The sequence below is a fragment of the Chelmon rostratus genome, chromosome 24 (assembly GCF_017976325.1).
Source record: "Chelmon rostratus isolate fCheRos1 chromosome 24, fCheRos1.pri, whole genome shotgun sequence".
In the NCBI taxonomy this organism is placed as follows: domain Eukaryota; kingdom Metazoa; phylum Chordata; class Actinopteri; order Chaetodontiformes; family Chaetodontidae; genus Chelmon; species Chelmon rostratus.
In genome coordinates, this window is record NC_055681.1 from 345,978 (window position 1) to 363,595 (window position 17,618).

Genomic DNA, 17,618 nt, shown 5'->3' on the forward strand with positions numbered 1-17,618 from the left:
GCTTAACGATCATGTTTGTGAACGACTCTACTTCATCACCAGAACTGTACGTTTCCTGATGCGTCACTTTCTGAATGTCTCATTGGTCTCCTGGAGCTCTTCCCTGGATAAATAAAGGCTCTGCTGCGTCCCCCCGAGGCCTGAGAGCTGCCTTTGTTCTCATTTCACAATACGCTCATTATAACCCCCCCATAATCTGACTATCTGCCTCCAGCCAGCAGCTGGCTCCACATCAGTCGACCGCGGCGACCACACCACGTGACTTCAACAAGGAGATGCCACTGTGCTGCGGGCCGACTGCAAACGATAAAAAGCTTCATGATAAATTACAAGACGACGTTATCCATGAACTTCATCGGCATCGCTGCTGCCGTGAAGCGATGGACCATCCTCACCAAGTCACATCGAGCAACAGCGGGAATGAAAGACGCTGCGTCGTCATGATTACGAGCCAGTGAGCCATCAAAATGTGAAAGCGTGACCTAAACATTTTCAAGTTTAATTTCCCCCTTTAGTCACATGCTTGTAAAAGTAAATGAACCACATGTAAAGATGGCCGTCGGCCAGGGTCCTCACAGCGGGAGCTGCAGTATCTCGCAGCCCACCGGCTTCTCTTTAATTGCTCTTTTCCTTTTTGGGACAATAGGGCCGTGATTTAGGAAAACCTGGTTTGGGGAGTGAGTCCACAGACAGGAAGTGAGCCCCTCACCCTCACATTGTTTTACGGCGGCTCTTATCATGAAGCCAAACAGGGAAATGCTGCCACCTCAGCTCGCTCTGCCAACGCTGACAAACCCTCAGATCTGCAGAGATCAAGTCCAGGATGCAGAACCAGATCCAGGTGGAACAAGATAGTTTAAAACAACAGCAGGTCCAACGGTGGGAACGTCACGTTTGTTGGAAATCCTTAATAGGTTATTCAGATGTTCAGCAGGCACACTGAAAATCAAACTGACAGGAAAACCCAACCAAAATCCCGGGTGTGTCCCCCTCAGGTTGGCCTCCCTTGTTGGTGGAGGATGACAAACCAGACCGAGCTGCTACCATTAGCTCTGTTAGCACGGCTGCAGCTAACGTAATCCGATGTAGGAATGGACACCACGTTGTCCTACATGACTGAAGAGGTTGAGTGCCAGTGACTCCCAAACGACATACCTGACTGGTGAAGAGTCCCAGAGACAGGCGTACCGGACCTTCGTCCACATCTGGTTAATGCCGTGAAAAGTTTGCTTTCTGCTTTGGTTTCAGCACCAAAACTACTTGGTTAGCTTTAGGAAAGGATCGTGAGCTTTCTTACAATGTGACGTGACTTAAATATGTTCTCACAATGAAAAAAATAAAAGACTTTCTTGCTCTTTATACTTAAACACCTGACTTCCTCCTTTACTCATAATCACTACGGCCACTAGAGGTCGCCACCGAGCAATAAACGTAACTGCAAGAATAAATAGGAGAACCTGCGTGCACAGAAAATGTTTTTCTGGCAAGGACAGATTGGGTGGAAGTATCCAACACTAAGGAACATTTGTACTGATCTCAGACCTGTGATGCTTGTGCAGCAGAATCTCTCTGGAAACTCAGACAAATTTAAAACAAAGCAATAAAATGTGTTTCAGAAAACACCACAGGATAAAACTTGCTGTTTTTGGCTCTACCTTCATTTCTTTTGTGAAGCACATCTCATAAGACATATTTTTATCATCTCAGCGTAAAGGTGATTTGAGGAAACGAGGTTCTCGAGGTGGCTGCATGAAGAGTCAAGAACCGCTTCTAAACATGAGTCCGAACAAACCGAGACAAACTGTATCACATCAGTCATCAGTCGTGTAATTAAAACGCCTGCAGACTGAAATCACACAGTTAGACGAGCCACGCTGCAGCAGGAAGGAAAGAAATCAAAGCGAATCTCCAGGAGAGCCTCGCCATCCAGGAAAAACAAAAAGAAAGTCATTAATTATAAGCTCATAAAGCTTTCTGACTTCGCTGCTCAGGAACCCGCGTGAAACCATCTGATCTGGATCTGAGGCAGAAACCGCCGATGAAGGATCTGTTCTGATCTTTAGAAAATTCAGTCAGATGGCAGAAATGAAAAAATAACTCAGACTGACAACAGTCGCAGCCTCACATTACTGCGTGTGTGTGTGTGTGTGCGTGCGTGTGTGTGTGTGTGTGTGTGTGCATGCGTGTGTGTGTGTGTGTGTGACATTGTTCCCTGGGAAGCAGAGTGTGGACCAGAGCTCCCAGTATTGTAACAGTCGGGAACAAAAGAGGCTGTTTTCATCTGAGTCCAACAGCAGAAGACAGGAAGTCATTGAACGGGTCACATGGGATGCAGAGTGTGTGTGTGCGTGTGTGTGTGTGTGTGTGTGCGTGTGCCGGTGGTGATTTCTGATATTAGACATTGAAGGAGAGAGGAGGAGGAGGATGGTCTCAGCTTCGTCTTAAACGCAGTCTCCAACATGTCGGAGATAAATAAGATTCAAACTCCAGCTCGTCCTTGCTGGTAAAAACGCCCTGAAGGTCGTGTGTGCAAACGTTCTACAGGTTATAGTCGTGTTTACTGTCACGCAGCGACCTCTAGTGGCCGTAGCAATTATGAGCACAGGAGGAAGTCAGGTGACGCAGTATAAAGAGCAAGAAAGTCTGTGTTTTCAGAACAGCTTTGTTTTGTTCAGAAGGTAAAGTTCAGGAAAGCTTCATGAACCACCAAAAGACACAAAACCACCACCAGCAGGCACAGAGACACAGCCACCCGGCCATCTTTGTGCTGGGGGGCCTTCTACATGTCCTGTCTCACATATTCTGCATTTCCACGAATGCACGTGTCATGTGCGTGTCTGTGTGGGTGTTTCTGAATGCATTAAAATGGTCTGATTAGCTTGTCTAATTAAAGCTGCACACAGTTTATTCTGATGGTGAAATAATACCTTTTATTCATTTCATCATTTCTCTAACGAATCAGCCAATAAAAATCCATGAACTCACTTCAGGTTTACGTTTCCAGAAGACGTGATGACGTGATGTCAGCGTCCTCAGCGGGGCCGGCGGTCCTCTTTACTCTGTAGACCTGGACCTCAAAGTTTTCCTGCTCTGAAGACAACTGGACTCAGAGAAGTAATCAGAGTACCTGCTGCCCTCCAGTGGTCTCTCTGAGTCACTGCAGCTGCTCAGCTCGAACCTGGATGTGAATGATGCAGCACAGTGTTGGTGTTTCTGGGATGAAACGTGTTCATGTCAGAACACACTGAAAAAAGTCACATTCATGCATTTTGTAACTCCTGTTATTATTCTTTACAGTTCCCATAATGCATTGTGGGATGTAAACAGGAAGTGTGGGGATGATGTTGCCATGGATTCAGTGAGTTTGCTGTGGCTACATCATAAGACTTATATTTGTTGACATTTAGCCAGAGACTGTCTCCATTATTAGCTGTTAGCAGCCCCTGTTAGCAGCTCCCGTTAGCAGCTGTGTTAGCACATGTTATTACAGTGTTTACATCAGTTATATTGTCTTTGCAGTGTATCACAGTGTGTGAAGCTGTAGATTGTACATTTATTCTCTGGCTCCTTCTTTTATGTTTCTTTTCCTTTACTTTTTTCTGCTTTTACTCTGTCTTCTTTCTCCAGTCATTTCATTCCTTTTTGTTTGTGTTGTTGTTTTCCTGACTCGCTAGATGGCGCTGTTGTATCGCTTGTATATTGGACTTGTTTTTGTGGTAAAACAAACAGAATAACTTTTCTTGTACATTACTCTTTAATCCATTGCATTACTTCAGATTATTAGAACAAAATATAATCAACTAATAAATGAAGTAATATTAGATATTAAACTTCAGTATAAAAGTATCTGAGATGAGTAATTGTGCATAACGAGTACTTTTACTTTTGACTCGTGTACTTCTACTCACACTGTTCCGTTTGTGTGGTGCACATTTTAAATAAAAGTCCTTTTTCTGGGCAGATTGAAGGTGTTTGTAAAAGATGTCGGACTGTCTCTGTCTCTGTGCTCATGTGTCCTCACAGTTCGAGGCTATTATTCGTCCCTTCCTGGCCTGGTTTTGTTGTAGTCCTCTTGGTTTGAGCTGTGTTGGAGGCAGAGACAGCTCAGACGGACTCATGAGGACTCTTCTGGTCGCTCTCAGTCTGTCTGTCTGTCCGCTGTTTCCGGCTTCTTTTTACTTTCACTTTCTGTCATCGTGGTGTCGCAGCTCGGTTTTTCCTCCAAAGCTCCAGCTGAAGGTAAAGTGACACGTTTCGGGTGTTTGAAGTCGAGCCGTGGTTATCTTAGCTTCACTACAAACAGTCTGCAGCTCCTCCATCATTTCTCCAAACTCTCAGTTGAACTGAGTCCAGACGAAGGAGGTGAGAGCTCCGCCGCGAACAGCCGCCATGTCCCGTCCGTGTTCAGACAGAAAAATAAGAGCAGAAGCAGAGAGAGCTGATCCTCAGACCCGTTATTTCTGTGTAGCACCCCGAACTGATGTCTGAAGGCAGCTTTTCCTGCCCGAATCAGCCTGTGGAGGAGGCGGAGACGAGCCGCTGCTCGCCCGCCGGCCGAGCCTCTGAAGGCGGCTTCGCTCGGCGGAGAGCAGCCGCTGGTGTCGGTGCATCCACGGGACTGATGTGGAGGCAGCAGGAGGAAGACTGGAGACTGAGGCTGAAATATTTGATGAGGTTAATTACAGAAATATGCGGCTGCGCCAGCTGGAGCAGAGCTGAGCGTCAAACCAGACAGATGAGATTCATTGGTGGGGTTTGTTTGATCCGGTTTAATGTGGACCAGGAGAAGATGATCACAGATGAAGTGACTGTAGTGAAAGTGTAGAAGGACAGAAACAGAAGAGCTCATTGTTGATTGTCTTTGTTATGAAGCACAGCAGGACTCAGTCAGATCAGCTCCAGTCATGTCTGCTGTTATTATCAGAGATGCTGTGATACTGAACCAGTCTGACCAGCCCGGGGAACTGACTGTAACTCTGAGTGTTTAGACTGCAAACAGAACTGGATCACAGTGTGGAACCGGACCTGAAGCAGGAATCAGATGTTTAATGTGAAGCAAATTCAGCTTTCAGTTGTGATCATGAAATCAAAAGCAGGATCAGTGAATGTTGCTTCTGTCCACCTCCACCTGCTTGTGTCCAAAGAACAAAACACAGCTCAGCTTCCCGTTAGCCTGCTGCATGACGTCTTTAACCTTGGCTTGCAGTCATGAATGCAGTTAAACCAGTTTCCCTGCATCCTGGTGGACGGTTAAGAGACGGTCACCTTTTTCCATCACAGCACAAACCAGAGCTGCTGGACCGGATGATGAACCCCGCTCCAGTGAGGACAGCCTCTTCAACATAATACTTCACCCATTCACACACACTTTCATTCGAGCTTTAAACATTCACACGCTGACGGCTCAGCATCAGGACCAGTTTGTATCGACGGATGTGGTGGAGTACAAGCAGGAAGCAGCCTAAAGTGGAAATACTCAAGTAAAGTACAACGACCTCAAAATTGTTCTTGAGTGCAGGACTTCAGTAGTTGTGCTTGGTTACTGTCCTCCACTGACTGGTGTTTATGGAAAACGTCTTGCTGGTTAAACTGGTGTTCAGAGCTGGAGACTGGTGTCTGGTCTGACAACAAGCTGAGCACTGAGAAACCGTCGACACCATGAACAGATCTGTTGATCTCTCGAACACGCCCCGACACGTGTTATTGGTCTCGTTGCTGCATACCTGACCTGCTTTCATGACAGGTGCAGCTCCGACTCATTCGAGGAAACAGCTCACCTGTGTGAGGCCGTTATCTCCAGGCGTGCGCCGAGAGACCGCTTCAGCACTTTGGACTGTTTGAGGAGATTATGGCTTGTAGTCTGGTGTTTGTTGCCTGCTGTGTTTGAAGATAACGCCGCGTGCTGATTGTTGAGTCGCTGCAGGGGTGTGGCAGCTTTTTCCTGTCAAGGCCTTTCAGTAAACTGTTGAACACGTGTGTCACGCCAGCCTCTTTGTCGAGGCGTCTGATGTCAGACGGTAGTGATGATGACGCTGGTTTTACCAGGCTGTTGAGGTTCAGCTCAGAGAGGTGGTTTTTCTGGATTTACATTCTGTGTATTCAGACACATTAACGTCAAAGATGAAAACAGTGCAACGTGAAAAAATGTGCAGTGTTTTCATGTATCTTCATCAGCTCCATGAGCTGCTGCAGCGCCACCTGCTGACCGTGTTGGCTCATTTATCGACAGCTGAAATGTTGTTTGGTTTTGTTCAGTGTGTGTCAGTGGAAGTCAATGGTCCTCCTGCATCAGGTGTGTGTGCTGGCTGCTCTTCACCTCACTGCAGCTTCATGGCGCCATCTAGTGGACTGATAGTAGAACAGCAGCTGCCTCACACTGCTGTCTGACTGCAGCTTCACGGCGCCCTCTAGTGGACTGATAGTAGAACAGCAGCTGCCTCACACTGCTGTCTGACTGCAGCTTCACGGCGCCCTCTAGTGGACTGATAGTAGAACAGCAGCTGCCTCACACTGCTGTGTGACTGCAGTCAGCTGACACTGATATGAAGCAGAAGATAACAGCCAATCACTGGAGGAGCAGCTGATGTTCTCACAGCAGAAATGATGGAAAGGATGATTTCAGCTGATGTGCAGATGAATGATTTGTGTTTCCTCTCCAGATCAAAGTGTGTGTGAGCTGATGTGAGTTCAGCAGCATGAATCCACGTGAGGACAGAGAGGAGGGGGTCCGTCCCTCTGAAACCGGTCTGTGGGGGGGACATGACGGCCAGACCAAAGCTCAGAGGTGAGATGAGGATCTCTCAGTGTCCAGGACTCAAATCACTCCAGCATCATTATTCACACTCAAAGCTGTGTGTGTGTTGTGTTGAAGGCCAGAGCAGCAAGACACACCAGACTCTGCTGGACCTGGACCTGAGCCTGGACCTGAGCCTGGACCTGAGCCTGGACCTGAACCCAGCTGTGTGTCCTTAAGGAGTAACTTCTCCATGGATCCACCACTTCTTTTCAAAGGACGAGCTTTACCAATGAGAGAGTAAGTGAACATTAAGTAACTTGAATATCAGGAACATGATGAAACGTTTGAAAGAACAAACTCATCGTGAAGTAACGTTATTAAAGTGAAACTTTCTGCACAGCGTGAGGTCACATGAGACAGAAATACAGTGAACCCTCATTCATCGCGGGGGTTACGTTCCAAAAAGGACCGTGATAGGCGAAATCCGTGAAGTAGTCAGCTTTATTTTTTACAGTTATTATACAATACTGAACCACGTATACAATGAAATCAATGACCAAAACCTGTTTTCAGGCCCAAGCATTGAAAAAAAAACATAAAAAGGATTTCAACAAATAGCTATGATAGTTATTGGAAATACTGTAAAATAATATTTAATAATCCGTACGAGGTTGGACACATTGTGACTCACGCGTACTTCACCGTTCCTCTGACTTTGCCTCTTCGTCAGTCCGCTCCGTGGCAGCGTCTTTTTCTGCTGAAGGCTGTGGTGCAGGGGTCTTTGTCCGAGAGAAGAACATAGTTATGGGTAATTGTTGGGTCTCTTTTTTCTTCTGGACAAGAAGATTTTTATAAACAGACGTGCCACCTTCGATTATGTTTGAGAAGTGTTAGTCCATCCTCCTCATCTTTATCAACACGTGTCCCCTCTTCTTCCCCTTGTCCCTCATCCTCGCTTGGTGGCTTTGTCATCTCTGCCAGATCTTCATCAGTCAGTTGATGTGTGTGCGCATCAGTGACGCACCTGAGGGCGCGTGCTCAGGTGCCTTTGCCGGTGCGGAACGTTTCGTTGACATTGTGGGGTTTGTCATGGAGAAAATTTGCAAACGTAAATTTGGCAAGCTGTACAGAGACTGTTCACGTTGGTCAATCCCTTAGCCAATCAGGATGCAGAACACAATGCACAATGCAAAAAAGCATTAAAAAATCCACAAAACAGTCAAGCCACTGTATATAGAACCATGTGTGTGTTGTGTTGAAGGCCAGAGCAGCAGGACACGCCAGACTCTGCTGGACCTGAACCTGAACCCAGCTGTGTGTCCTTAAAGAGTGACGTCTCCATGGAACAACCACTTCTTTTCAAAGGAGGAGCTTTACCAATGAGAGAGTAAGTGAACATCAGGTTCCTTTTGAATATCAGGAACATGATGAAACGTTGTAGTTTTATGGAAGGTTCTGTGATGAGACAACTCGTGTTCAGTCACTGATTTGACCTGCTTGTGTTTTATGGGGACATCTAGTGGCCAAAGTAGTCAAAGCTGTAACTTCAAAATAACATGACATGAGGGAAGGGTCAGTAATCAGCCCTTCATCACCACATCCTCATCCTCAGCATATAGAACCAAGAGGAACTTCTGCACAGAGTGAGCAATATATAAAAATGTGTGTATGTTTTGTGTTCTGATGAAGCCCAGAGCAGCAGCACACACCAGACTCTCCTGGACCTGGACCTGAACCGGAGACTGAACCCAGCTGTGTGTCCATAAAGAGTGACGTCTCCATGGATCCACCACTTCTTTTCAAAGGACGAGTTTTACCAATGAGAGAGTAAGTGAACATCAAGTTCCTTATGAATATCAGGAACATGATGAAACGTTTGAAAGAAGGAACCCATCATGACGTAACCTGTTACTCAAATAGAAACTTTCTGCACAGCGTGAGGTCACATGAGACAGAAACAGGAAAGAAACGCAACACATAAAATATGTGTATGTTGTGTTGAAGGCCAGAGCAGCAGCACAACCCAGACTCTGCTGGTCCTGGACGTAGACCTGAGTCTGGACCTGAAGCCAGATGTGTGCCCATCAAGAGGAAAAGTTCAAATGAGTTAATTACTGCATTGAAACAAAGACGTTTATCTGACACAAAGTAAGTGTTTTTATCATCAAGGTGTTAATAATTAGATTTCATATTTTCATTTGTGTTCGATTTTTCAGTGTTCTAGACTTTGACCGAACATGTGAGCTTCAGTTAAGTTGTTTTTCTGCCAGGATCCATCAGAGACGAGACTCTGCTGGACCTGGACTCGCCTGTGTCTCCTTCAAGAGTGAACCGTCAAATAATCACCTCAGAAAACCCTCCACTGCAAATAGGTAAACTGTTAATAACATTGAAATATTACTGATTCATGTGCAGCAACATGTTTCAAACAAGGAGCAACTAAAGACTGGGAAAGATGTGGAACGCTCCAAATACACCTGTTTGGAACATTCCACAGGTAAACAGGTTGATTGGTAACAGGTGAGAGGATCATGATTGGGCATCCTTAGATGTGAGTCAGTGATACCAGCAAGGTTTCTGACCTGGTCCTTGGTGTTTACTGTCAGTAGATTTAGGTGTTCATACAGTTTCTCTCTCTCAGCTTTTACTCCAATCACAAGGATCTCAGTCTGGTCTTGATTTATCTGGAAGAAGTTCTGAGTCATCCAGCAGCTGATGTCTGAGATACCTGGAATTAAACTGTTGATCGAACTGCAGTCATTAGAGCTTACAGGCATATATAGTTGGGTATCATCTGCATAATTATGGAAATGGATGTTATCATTTCTAATAATATTGCCAAGTGGTGACATATGGAGACCAAAAAGAACTGGGCCTAAGATAGAGCCCTGTGGGCACCACGTCAGGTCTGTTTTATTAGAGGAGTCCATGGACACATAGAACGGTCCAGTCATATAAAACCTGAACCATTTCAGTTAATTTAAACACAAGATACTTGTGCTCAAAAAGAGGATTCATTCTCAGTGAAGAACCTTGGACCCCTAATCTGCCTCTATACATGCCAAAGAGCAGTGATACCTAACACGTCTCTAACACGTTGACAGCGTTTCACCTACTTAGTCCCACGACACCTCCAGGAGGCTAGGCGGTGAACTCCGGCGTCCCAGAGTCACCCCCCCTAGTGCCAGTTCACACTGCTCCTACACAATCCAAACAGCACTGCCACGTTCAACTGACCCAGAGATGCTCCAGGTAGTGGCCAGTACCGATGCTACCATTTAGCTAATGCTAATGCTAATGCTAACCGCTAAGAAGAACAGAAGGAGACAATACAGTTCCGATGCTACCATTTAGCTAATGCTAAATGCTAACCGCTACCTGCTAAGAGGAACAGAAGAAGACAATAAAGTTAGATTCACCTATACTGTTAATGTTAACTGCTCATACTAACTGCGAAGATACTATCATACCATCATCTTTAGCTATTGTTCGCTGCTACAATGCTAGAACAGGCCTAGATGCCACATGTAACTGCCAATTGCCGCACTACCATCATCTAACCCTGCCTCTCTGTATCAGAGAGAGTAACCCAGAGCTCAAGTCCATCCAGCACAATATTCTTATCGACAGTATCGAATGCAGATCTAACAGGACCAGCACAGTCTGCTTTTTCTCAGTTCATTCTGAGCTCGTTCACAGCTTTGACTGGAGTTATTTCTGGACTGTGCTTTGTTCTGATGGTCACGATCTTATCTCTAAAATAAGCAGAAAATGAATTGCATTTTGTCACGCCCAGGTGAGCTGAGCAGCAGTTAGGGTCAGATTCATGAGACGATCAACTGCTGAAAACAAGAATTCTTGCATTGTTGCAATCTTTATTTATACGTTCAGAGAAATAAGATCGTCAGGCATTTCTGACGACTGTATTCTGACAGGAATTATTTTCAAATATCACAGTGGAACTCAAGTTTTTCACTTTTTCTGAAACTGGAGGGACCAAAGGAGACAAGCTGGCAAACCAACACAGTAAAGTGGAAGCTGCACAGAAATGCTGACTGGACTGTGGAATGGCAGTGGGATCAACAGTATGAGCAACACTTTAATGTCGGGGGAAAACATCTGATTCTCAGATTCTCATTGCTCAAAGGACCTTTAGCTGGTGTTTGTCTCTGTGTGGACAGACATAATGTGAGCTAATTCCTCCACAGAGTCCACCAGAAGAGCTCAGAGGTTCCCAGTGGTCAGTCTGCCCAGCAGCATCAGACTCACCTGGACTCCATATTTATGGTCTGTACATGTACAACAGCTACTTTTACATCTCTTCTGTTCACAATAATGTCCATGCTGCACTTTTTAGACCAGTGGACTGTCAGCTGGTCCAACACGGATCTGATGTTTGGTTCCATGATTTCACTTTGTGTGATTCATATAATATTCTGTTCCAGCTGCTGGAGGAGAACATTGTCACTTTTGTGAAGGACGAGCTGAAGAAGATGAAGAAGGTTCTGAGTTCAGATAACCCAGAGAGTCAGAGGGAGGATGAGGAGGTGTCGGATGGTGAGGATGAAGAGCAGAAGAGGAGCAGCAGAGAGGCATTTCTGAAGATCACACAGCACTTCCTGAGGCGGATGAAGGAGGAGGATCTGGCCGACTGTCTGCAGAGCAGTAAGAGGATTTCTGTTCAGATTTAACCTGCTGGATTAATGGAACATTCACTCCTGTGATCTTTATCAATCAATGATTAATGATGGTATTTGTTGTATCTTCATTCAGGAAGTCCTGCTTCCGGTTATGAAGGTAAACTTAAATCGAACCTGAAGGAGAAGTTCCAGTGTGTGTTTCAGGGGGTTGCTAAACCAGGAAACCGGACCTTCCTGAATCAGATCTACACAGAGCTCTTCATCACAGAGGGGGGGACTGGACAGGTCAATGATGAACATGAGGTCAGACAGATTGAAACAGCATCCAGGAAACCACACAGACCAGAAACAACAATCAGACATGAAGATGTCTTTAAACCCTCACCTGGAAGAGAGGAACCAATCAGAACAGTGATGACGAAGGGCGTGGCTGGCATTGGGAAAACAGTCTTAACACAGAAGTTCACTCTGGACTGGGCTGAAGACAAAGCCAACCAGGACATACAGTTCGTGTTTCCCTTCACCTTCAGAGAGCTGAACGTGCTGAAAGAGAAAAAGTTCAGCTTGGTGGAGCTTGTTCATCAATTCTTTCCTGAAACCAAAGAAGCAGGAATCTGCAGGTTTGAACAGTTCCAGGTTGTCTTCATCTTTGATGGTCTGGATGAGTGTCGACTTCCTCTGGACTTCACCAACAATGAGATCCTGACTGATGTTACAAAGTCCACCTCGGTGGATGTGCTGCTGACAAACCTCATCAAGAGGAAACTGCTTCCCTCTGCTCGCCTCTGGATAACCACACGACCTGCAGCAGCCAATCAGATCCCTCCTGAGTGTGTCGACATGGTGACAGAGATCAGAGGGTTCACTGATGAACAGAAGGAGGAGTACTTCAGGAAGAGATTCAGACATAAGAAGCAGGCCAGCAGAATCATCTCCCACATCAAGACATCACGAAGCCTCCACATCATGTGCCACATCCCGGTCTTCTGCTGGATCACTGCTACAGTTCTGGAGGATTTGATCAAGACCAGAGGGGAAGGAGAGCTGCCCAAGACCCTGACTGAGATGTACATCCACTTCCTGGTGGTTCAAGCCAAGCTGAAGAATGTCAGGTATGATGGAGGAGCTGAGACAGATCCACACTGGACTCCAAGGAACAAGAAGATGATTGAGTGTCTGGGAAAACTGGCTTTTGAGGAGCTGCAGAAAGGAAAACTGATCTTCTATGAATCAGACCTGACAGAGTGTGGCATCGATATCACAGAAGCTTCACTGTACTCGGGAGTGTTCACACAGATCTTTAAAGAGGAGAGAGGACTGTACCAGGACAAGGTGTTCTGCTTCGTCCATCTGAGTGTTCAGGAGTTTCTGGCTGCTCTTCATGTCCATCTGACCTTTATCAACTCTGGAGTCAATCTGCTGTCAGAGGAACAAGCAACTTACTTGTGGTCTGAAACCAGAAAAGACAAATCTGTAGAGACAAGCCTACACCAAAGTGCTGTGGACAAGGCCTTACAAAGTCAAAATGGACACCTGGACTTGTTCCTCCGATTCCTCCTGGGTCTTTCACTGCAGACCAATCAGACTCTCCTACAAGGCCTGGTGACTCAGACAGGAAGTGGATCAAAAACCAATCAGTTAACGGTCGAGTACATCAAGAAGAAGATTGAAGAGACTCACTCTCCAGAGAAAAGCATCAATCTGTTCCACTGTCTGAATGAACTGAACGATCGTTCTTTAGTGAATCAGATCCAACAGTCCCTGAATTCAGGAAAACTCTCTGCAGATAAACTGTCTCCTGCTCAGTGGTCAGCTCTGGTCTTCATCTTACTGTCATCAGAAAGAGATCTGGATGCATTTGACCTGAAGAAATTCTCTGCTTCAGAGGAGGCTCTTCTGAAGCTGCTGCCGGTGGTCAAAGCCTCCAAGAAAGCTCTGTAAGTACAGAGATAATGAGGTTTATTCACCAATAAATACTCTGCTGTCTAACTTATCACTTGATTCCTTGTTTCTGTAGACTGAGCGGCTGTAACCTCTCAGAGAGAAGCTGTGAAGCTCTGTCCTCAGTTCTCAGATCCCAGTCCTCCAGTCTGAGAGAGCTGGACCTGAGTAACAACAACCTCCAGGATTCAGGAGTGAAGCTGCTGTCTGCTGGACTGAAGAGTCCACAGTGTACACTGGAAACTCTCAGGTCAGGATTCAATAACCCAGTCAAGTGATGACCTGATTTACAGTAGTTTAGGAACAGATAACCTGTGTTGGATTGTGTGTGATGATACGATTTGTCAAAGGACCTTCAACTAATGTTTTCCAGTAGTTTTTAGACTCAGAGATGGGCTGTCAGATGAATGTTCTAAATTTGAACATGTAATCAAATTGTTGAAGTACCGCTGCAGCTGTTGTTGTGGGGCTGCTGTATTGAATACACTGCATGATGGACGGGAGTCACACAACAACAAGTATCTGTTATGTGGTCATTACCATTTTTTATTGGGCAATCTGTCAACAACAGATTTAAGTCTCATCTGTCATGATTGTTCAGTGAATTGTACCAAAACAAAAACATACAGCCAAGTATTCATGGGGGGGGGGGGTTCTTCTGCTCTCAGGCTAAAGAGCAGACTCAGTTCCTGGCCGGGGAGGCTTGGGGCTTGGCCCAGGCAAACCAGTGTGGAACAAAGCAGGTCTCAAGGAGAAAAGAAAGCTTGTAGTGGAACAGGTGCGTAGGCAGGAGGAGTTGTTAAGGGGGGGAAAGCAGTTGGTCAGGCCAAACAGGGACAATGGTTGAATTGGGAAGGTGTTGAGAAGAGGAAACTTAGTTGGAGGGACCTGTGGAATATGGAGGAAAGCCGTATTAAATTTCTGATAGGGGCGACATACGATGTGTTGCCAACCCCGCAGAACCTAAGTCTCTGGGTACAGGGCGATCAATCGTGCCCACTCTGCTCAGGTACAGCAAGTTTAAAGCACATTTTGTCAGGTTGTAGAATTAGCTTATCACAAGGCCGGTATACATGGCGGCATAATCAGGTGCTGAGAAGCTTAGCCGCAGGCATTGAAGAGAGAAGGAAGCAGGTCTCTCTAAATTTTCTACCCCCTACCCAAACAAGGGTCTGTATCCAATCCCTACTTTCATCTTTGACTCTACCTCTTTACTTTCTACCCCCCTACCCAAACCAGGGTTTGTATTCCCACACCCCGCTTTTATTGGTGCAGTTGGTGACAGGCAGGGGTAGATGATGGTAGATGGTAGTGCGGCAATTGGCAGTTCTGTCTGTCAGTCCTCCACTTGTTCAGATGTTCATGTTCCCCTCAGGATGAATTGTAACCGCTTTGCTCCTGCAACTTTTCATCTAGCGCCATCATCAGGTCAACAGTTTCATGTGTTCAGTACATTGATTTATGACCAAATACCTGCAGAACTATTGCCGTTCCACAGCTGTGCTTTGTGGCTACTGCTGATTCATTAATTCGCAATAAACATTATTCCTGCTGAACCTAGATGCTAAACATGAACATGCTAGCATATGACTGAAAACGTGTTAGCATACTGATGTTAGCTTACTCAAAGCCCAGCTGTGCCTAAGTACACACAGAGCTGCTAGCATGCCTGCAGACTCTTTGACATTTAGATCACAGTGACATGGTCAGCCGTTGTATGTATTGATTTATTTATTTGGAGACAGTTTCTTCTTGTATTTGACAGGCACAGCAGTACCCTCAGATGATCTTCCATGTGTGTTGTTCTGTGTGTTTTCAGGCTGTCAGGCTGTCTGATCACAGAGGAAGGTTGTGCTTCTCTGGCCTCAGCTCTGAGATCCAACCCCTCTCATCTTAGAGAGCTGGACCTGAGGTACAATCATCCAGGAGACTCAGGAGTGAAGCTGCTGTCTGCTGGACTGGAGGAGCCAAACTGGAGACTGGATACTCTCAGGTATGAAGAGGCCTGCTGCAGCTACAGACAGTCAGTGTGATCGAGGAGGACGAGCTGGAAACACTGTCTGATCTGTTAATGATGGATATGAGTTTGATATGAACAGTCACACATGTTGGAAGCCTTTTTCCTTTGCTCAGAACATAAAAAGTGGTTGAACATGACAATTGATGCTGTTCGGACAGATCTCTGGATGGTAAAGGAACTGTCTGTCATTTTGAGAAATATCCTTTTTGCCCTCTTACCAAATAATTTTCTTCTCTGTACAGGTCCAGGACGTGTTTAGCCTAGCTTAGCACAACGACTGGGATCAGAGTAAAACGAAAATAAACCTTCCAATCTCTCCAAAGCCATTGTATTTAGTTAAAATGTTGACGCTGTAACTAACTATTATTTATATCTTTTAATCTGTCAGCGATTAAACTGATTAATTGATTATAAATTGGATGAAAAAATATGTTTGCGTATTATTTCCCACATTTCCAAACAACAAAACTTATTCCTCATCTTTTTGTACAGTGCTCTTTCGAACAACTTGGCAAGGCAAGCACAGATAAGTATGGCTTGGTACCAAATTTTGATGCTTTGATGGTGCCGACTGAATTCCTTCGGTACTATTGAGTATCAGAAAGTGCCCAGACATTCGGCCAGTGCAGCTAACCTGTGTATGTTAACTGAGGACTCGTTGATCTTCGTATTATGTAATTTTTGCACTAACATTATGCGAGTAATGTGACATCCGTGTTTGCTCGCTGAAAGAGAAAGTGCTGGTCTGACCCCCTTCCTCCTTTCAGGTTGGAGCCTGCTGGAGTCAGATGGCTAGGACCTGGTCTGAGGAAGTGTAAGTGTATTTTTAATTTAAAATAATGAAAAAACTGTCAATACGTGAACAGATGATCGATCAATAACAGCAGCTGTCTTGGTTTCTCCATCAGATTCCTGTGAATTCACACTCGACACGAACACAGTACACAGAAGGATCAAACTGTCGGACGGCAACAGGAAGGTGACATATCTGGAGGAGGATCAGTCATATCCTGATCATCCAGACAGGTTTGACCGTTGGCCTCAGCTGCTGTCTAGAAATGGTCTGACTGGTCGCTGTTACTGGGAGGTCGAGTGGAAAGGAGAGGTTTTTATATCAGTGAGTTACAAAGGAATCAAAAGGAAAGGAGACAGTGAAGACTGCGAGTTTGGAGGGAGCGATCAGTCCTGGAGTCTCAACTGCTTTGATGGAGGTCGTTACACTGCCTGGCACAATAACAACGGAACATCCATGACCTCCATCTCCCCGTCCTCCTCCGCCTCCAACAGAGTAGCAGTGTATGTGGACTGTCCTGCTGGCACTCTGTCCTTCTACAGAATCTGTTCTGACACACTGATCCACCTCCACACCTTCAGCACCAGAATCACTGAACCTCTTCATCCTGGCTTTGGGTTTGAGTTCTGGTCCAGTTCTGGTTCCTCTGTGACTCTGTGTTCTCTGTAGAATGTAGACCAGTTGAGTCTGTACAGGATCACAATAGTAATAGTTCCAAGTGCTACCAAAGGCAACTGGACTTGTGAGCCATGGTGTTAATCATGTGACCTTCATGACTCACATGATAGCTGGGCGAATCTATGATCCTGCAAGAGGGTCAATACCTGAGACTTCCTACTAGTTAGTTAGAAATGAAGAAGCCTCTTGGATGATTGGCAAAATGTCTTTTAGAACCAAAAGCAAGTCCAGTTGCCTTTGAAGCCCTTTGAAGAACCACGACCTGGATGAATGAGAATCTTCACCGACAGTTCGTCAGTGATCTTTGTCCAAAATCATTCAAAACTAGAAGGGCACTGCGAGAGCATATCCCTCTTTTAGGCCAGTAGTCCTCTCTTCTCACAAACTTCTCGATCGTTTGTTCTTCGTAAAGCTCATTTGTCCTAATGACCTCTGGGTGAGTTCACTGCATACAATTCAGACTTTGATGTTCGTACGACTATAATTAACTTCATGATATGTGTGTATTCCTTTTATTCCTTGGTGGTGGTAATGACTGAAATGATTGCTCATTTACTTTGTGAACGTCTCCCACTTCCAGTCCTTTTAAAGATGGAAGCTGTGGTCATTGTTTTATGGAAATGGTATTGACTGAACATTTTGTCCTGTGTCGTTTTGTATTCTGGCTCTTGTTTAAATAAAACCAGAACATTACTGTGTTTATCGTCTTTCTTCAAGTCAGGACTGCTGACATGACTCAGCTGAAAGATACGGGACATGGCTAAAGGTTTGTGGACACTGTTCTCCATAATGGAATGTTTTTTTCCAGAA

At 45.4% G+C, this 17,618-nt stretch overlaps 1 protein-coding gene across 4 annotated transcripts; it reads left to right on the forward strand.

The window, feature by feature from the left end:
- The first annotated feature begins 4,120 nt into the window (after window positions 1-4,120).
- Window positions 4,121-17,501, forward strand: LOC121627590 (NLR family CARD domain-containing protein 3-like). Of its 4 annotated transcripts, none has more exons than XM_041966558.1 (14): window positions 4,122-4,239; window positions 6,660-6,784; window positions 6,872-7,033; window positions 7,998-8,123; window positions 8,426-8,563; window positions 8,741-8,884; window positions 9,007-9,108; window positions 10,945-11,023; window positions 11,182-11,401; window positions 11,510-13,313; window positions 13,394-13,567; window positions 15,137-15,310; window positions 16,105-16,151; window positions 16,246-17,501. In XM_041966558.1, the coding sequence occupies exons 2-14, from the start codon at window positions 6,696-6,698 to the stop codon at window positions 16,797-16,799; spliced, it is 3,813 nt and encodes a 1,270-aa protein (XP_041822492.1). In that variant the 5' UTR covers window positions 4,122-4,239; window positions 6,660-6,695; the 3' UTR covers window positions 16,800-17,501. The 4 variants fall into 4 exon arrangements, 3 of the variants coding, with proteins under 3 accessions (XP_041822492.1, XP_041822495.1, XP_041822494.1); XM_041966561.1 differs by lacking the exon at window positions 4,122-4,239 and adding an exon at window positions 4,240-4,362; XM_041966560.1 differs by lacking the exon at window positions 4,122-4,239 and adding an exon at window positions 5,277-5,480.
- The last annotated feature ends 117 nt before the right edge of the window (window positions 17,502-17,618 follow it).

Bases quoted from the DNA above. Each gene is read 5' to 3' on its own strand.
- LOC121627590 (XM_041966558.1), top strand. From the start codon at position 6,696: ATGAATCCACGTGAGGACAGAGAGGAGGGGGTCCGTCCCTCTGAAACC. The intron at 8,885-9,006 runs GTAAGTGTTTTT...TTTTTCTGCCAG, and splicing joins AGACGTTTATCTGACACAAA to GATCCATCAGAGACGAGACT. The intron at 11,024-11,181 runs GTCTGTACATGT...ATTCTGTTCCAG, and splicing joins ACCTGGACTCCATATTTATG to CTGCTGGAGGAGAACATTGT.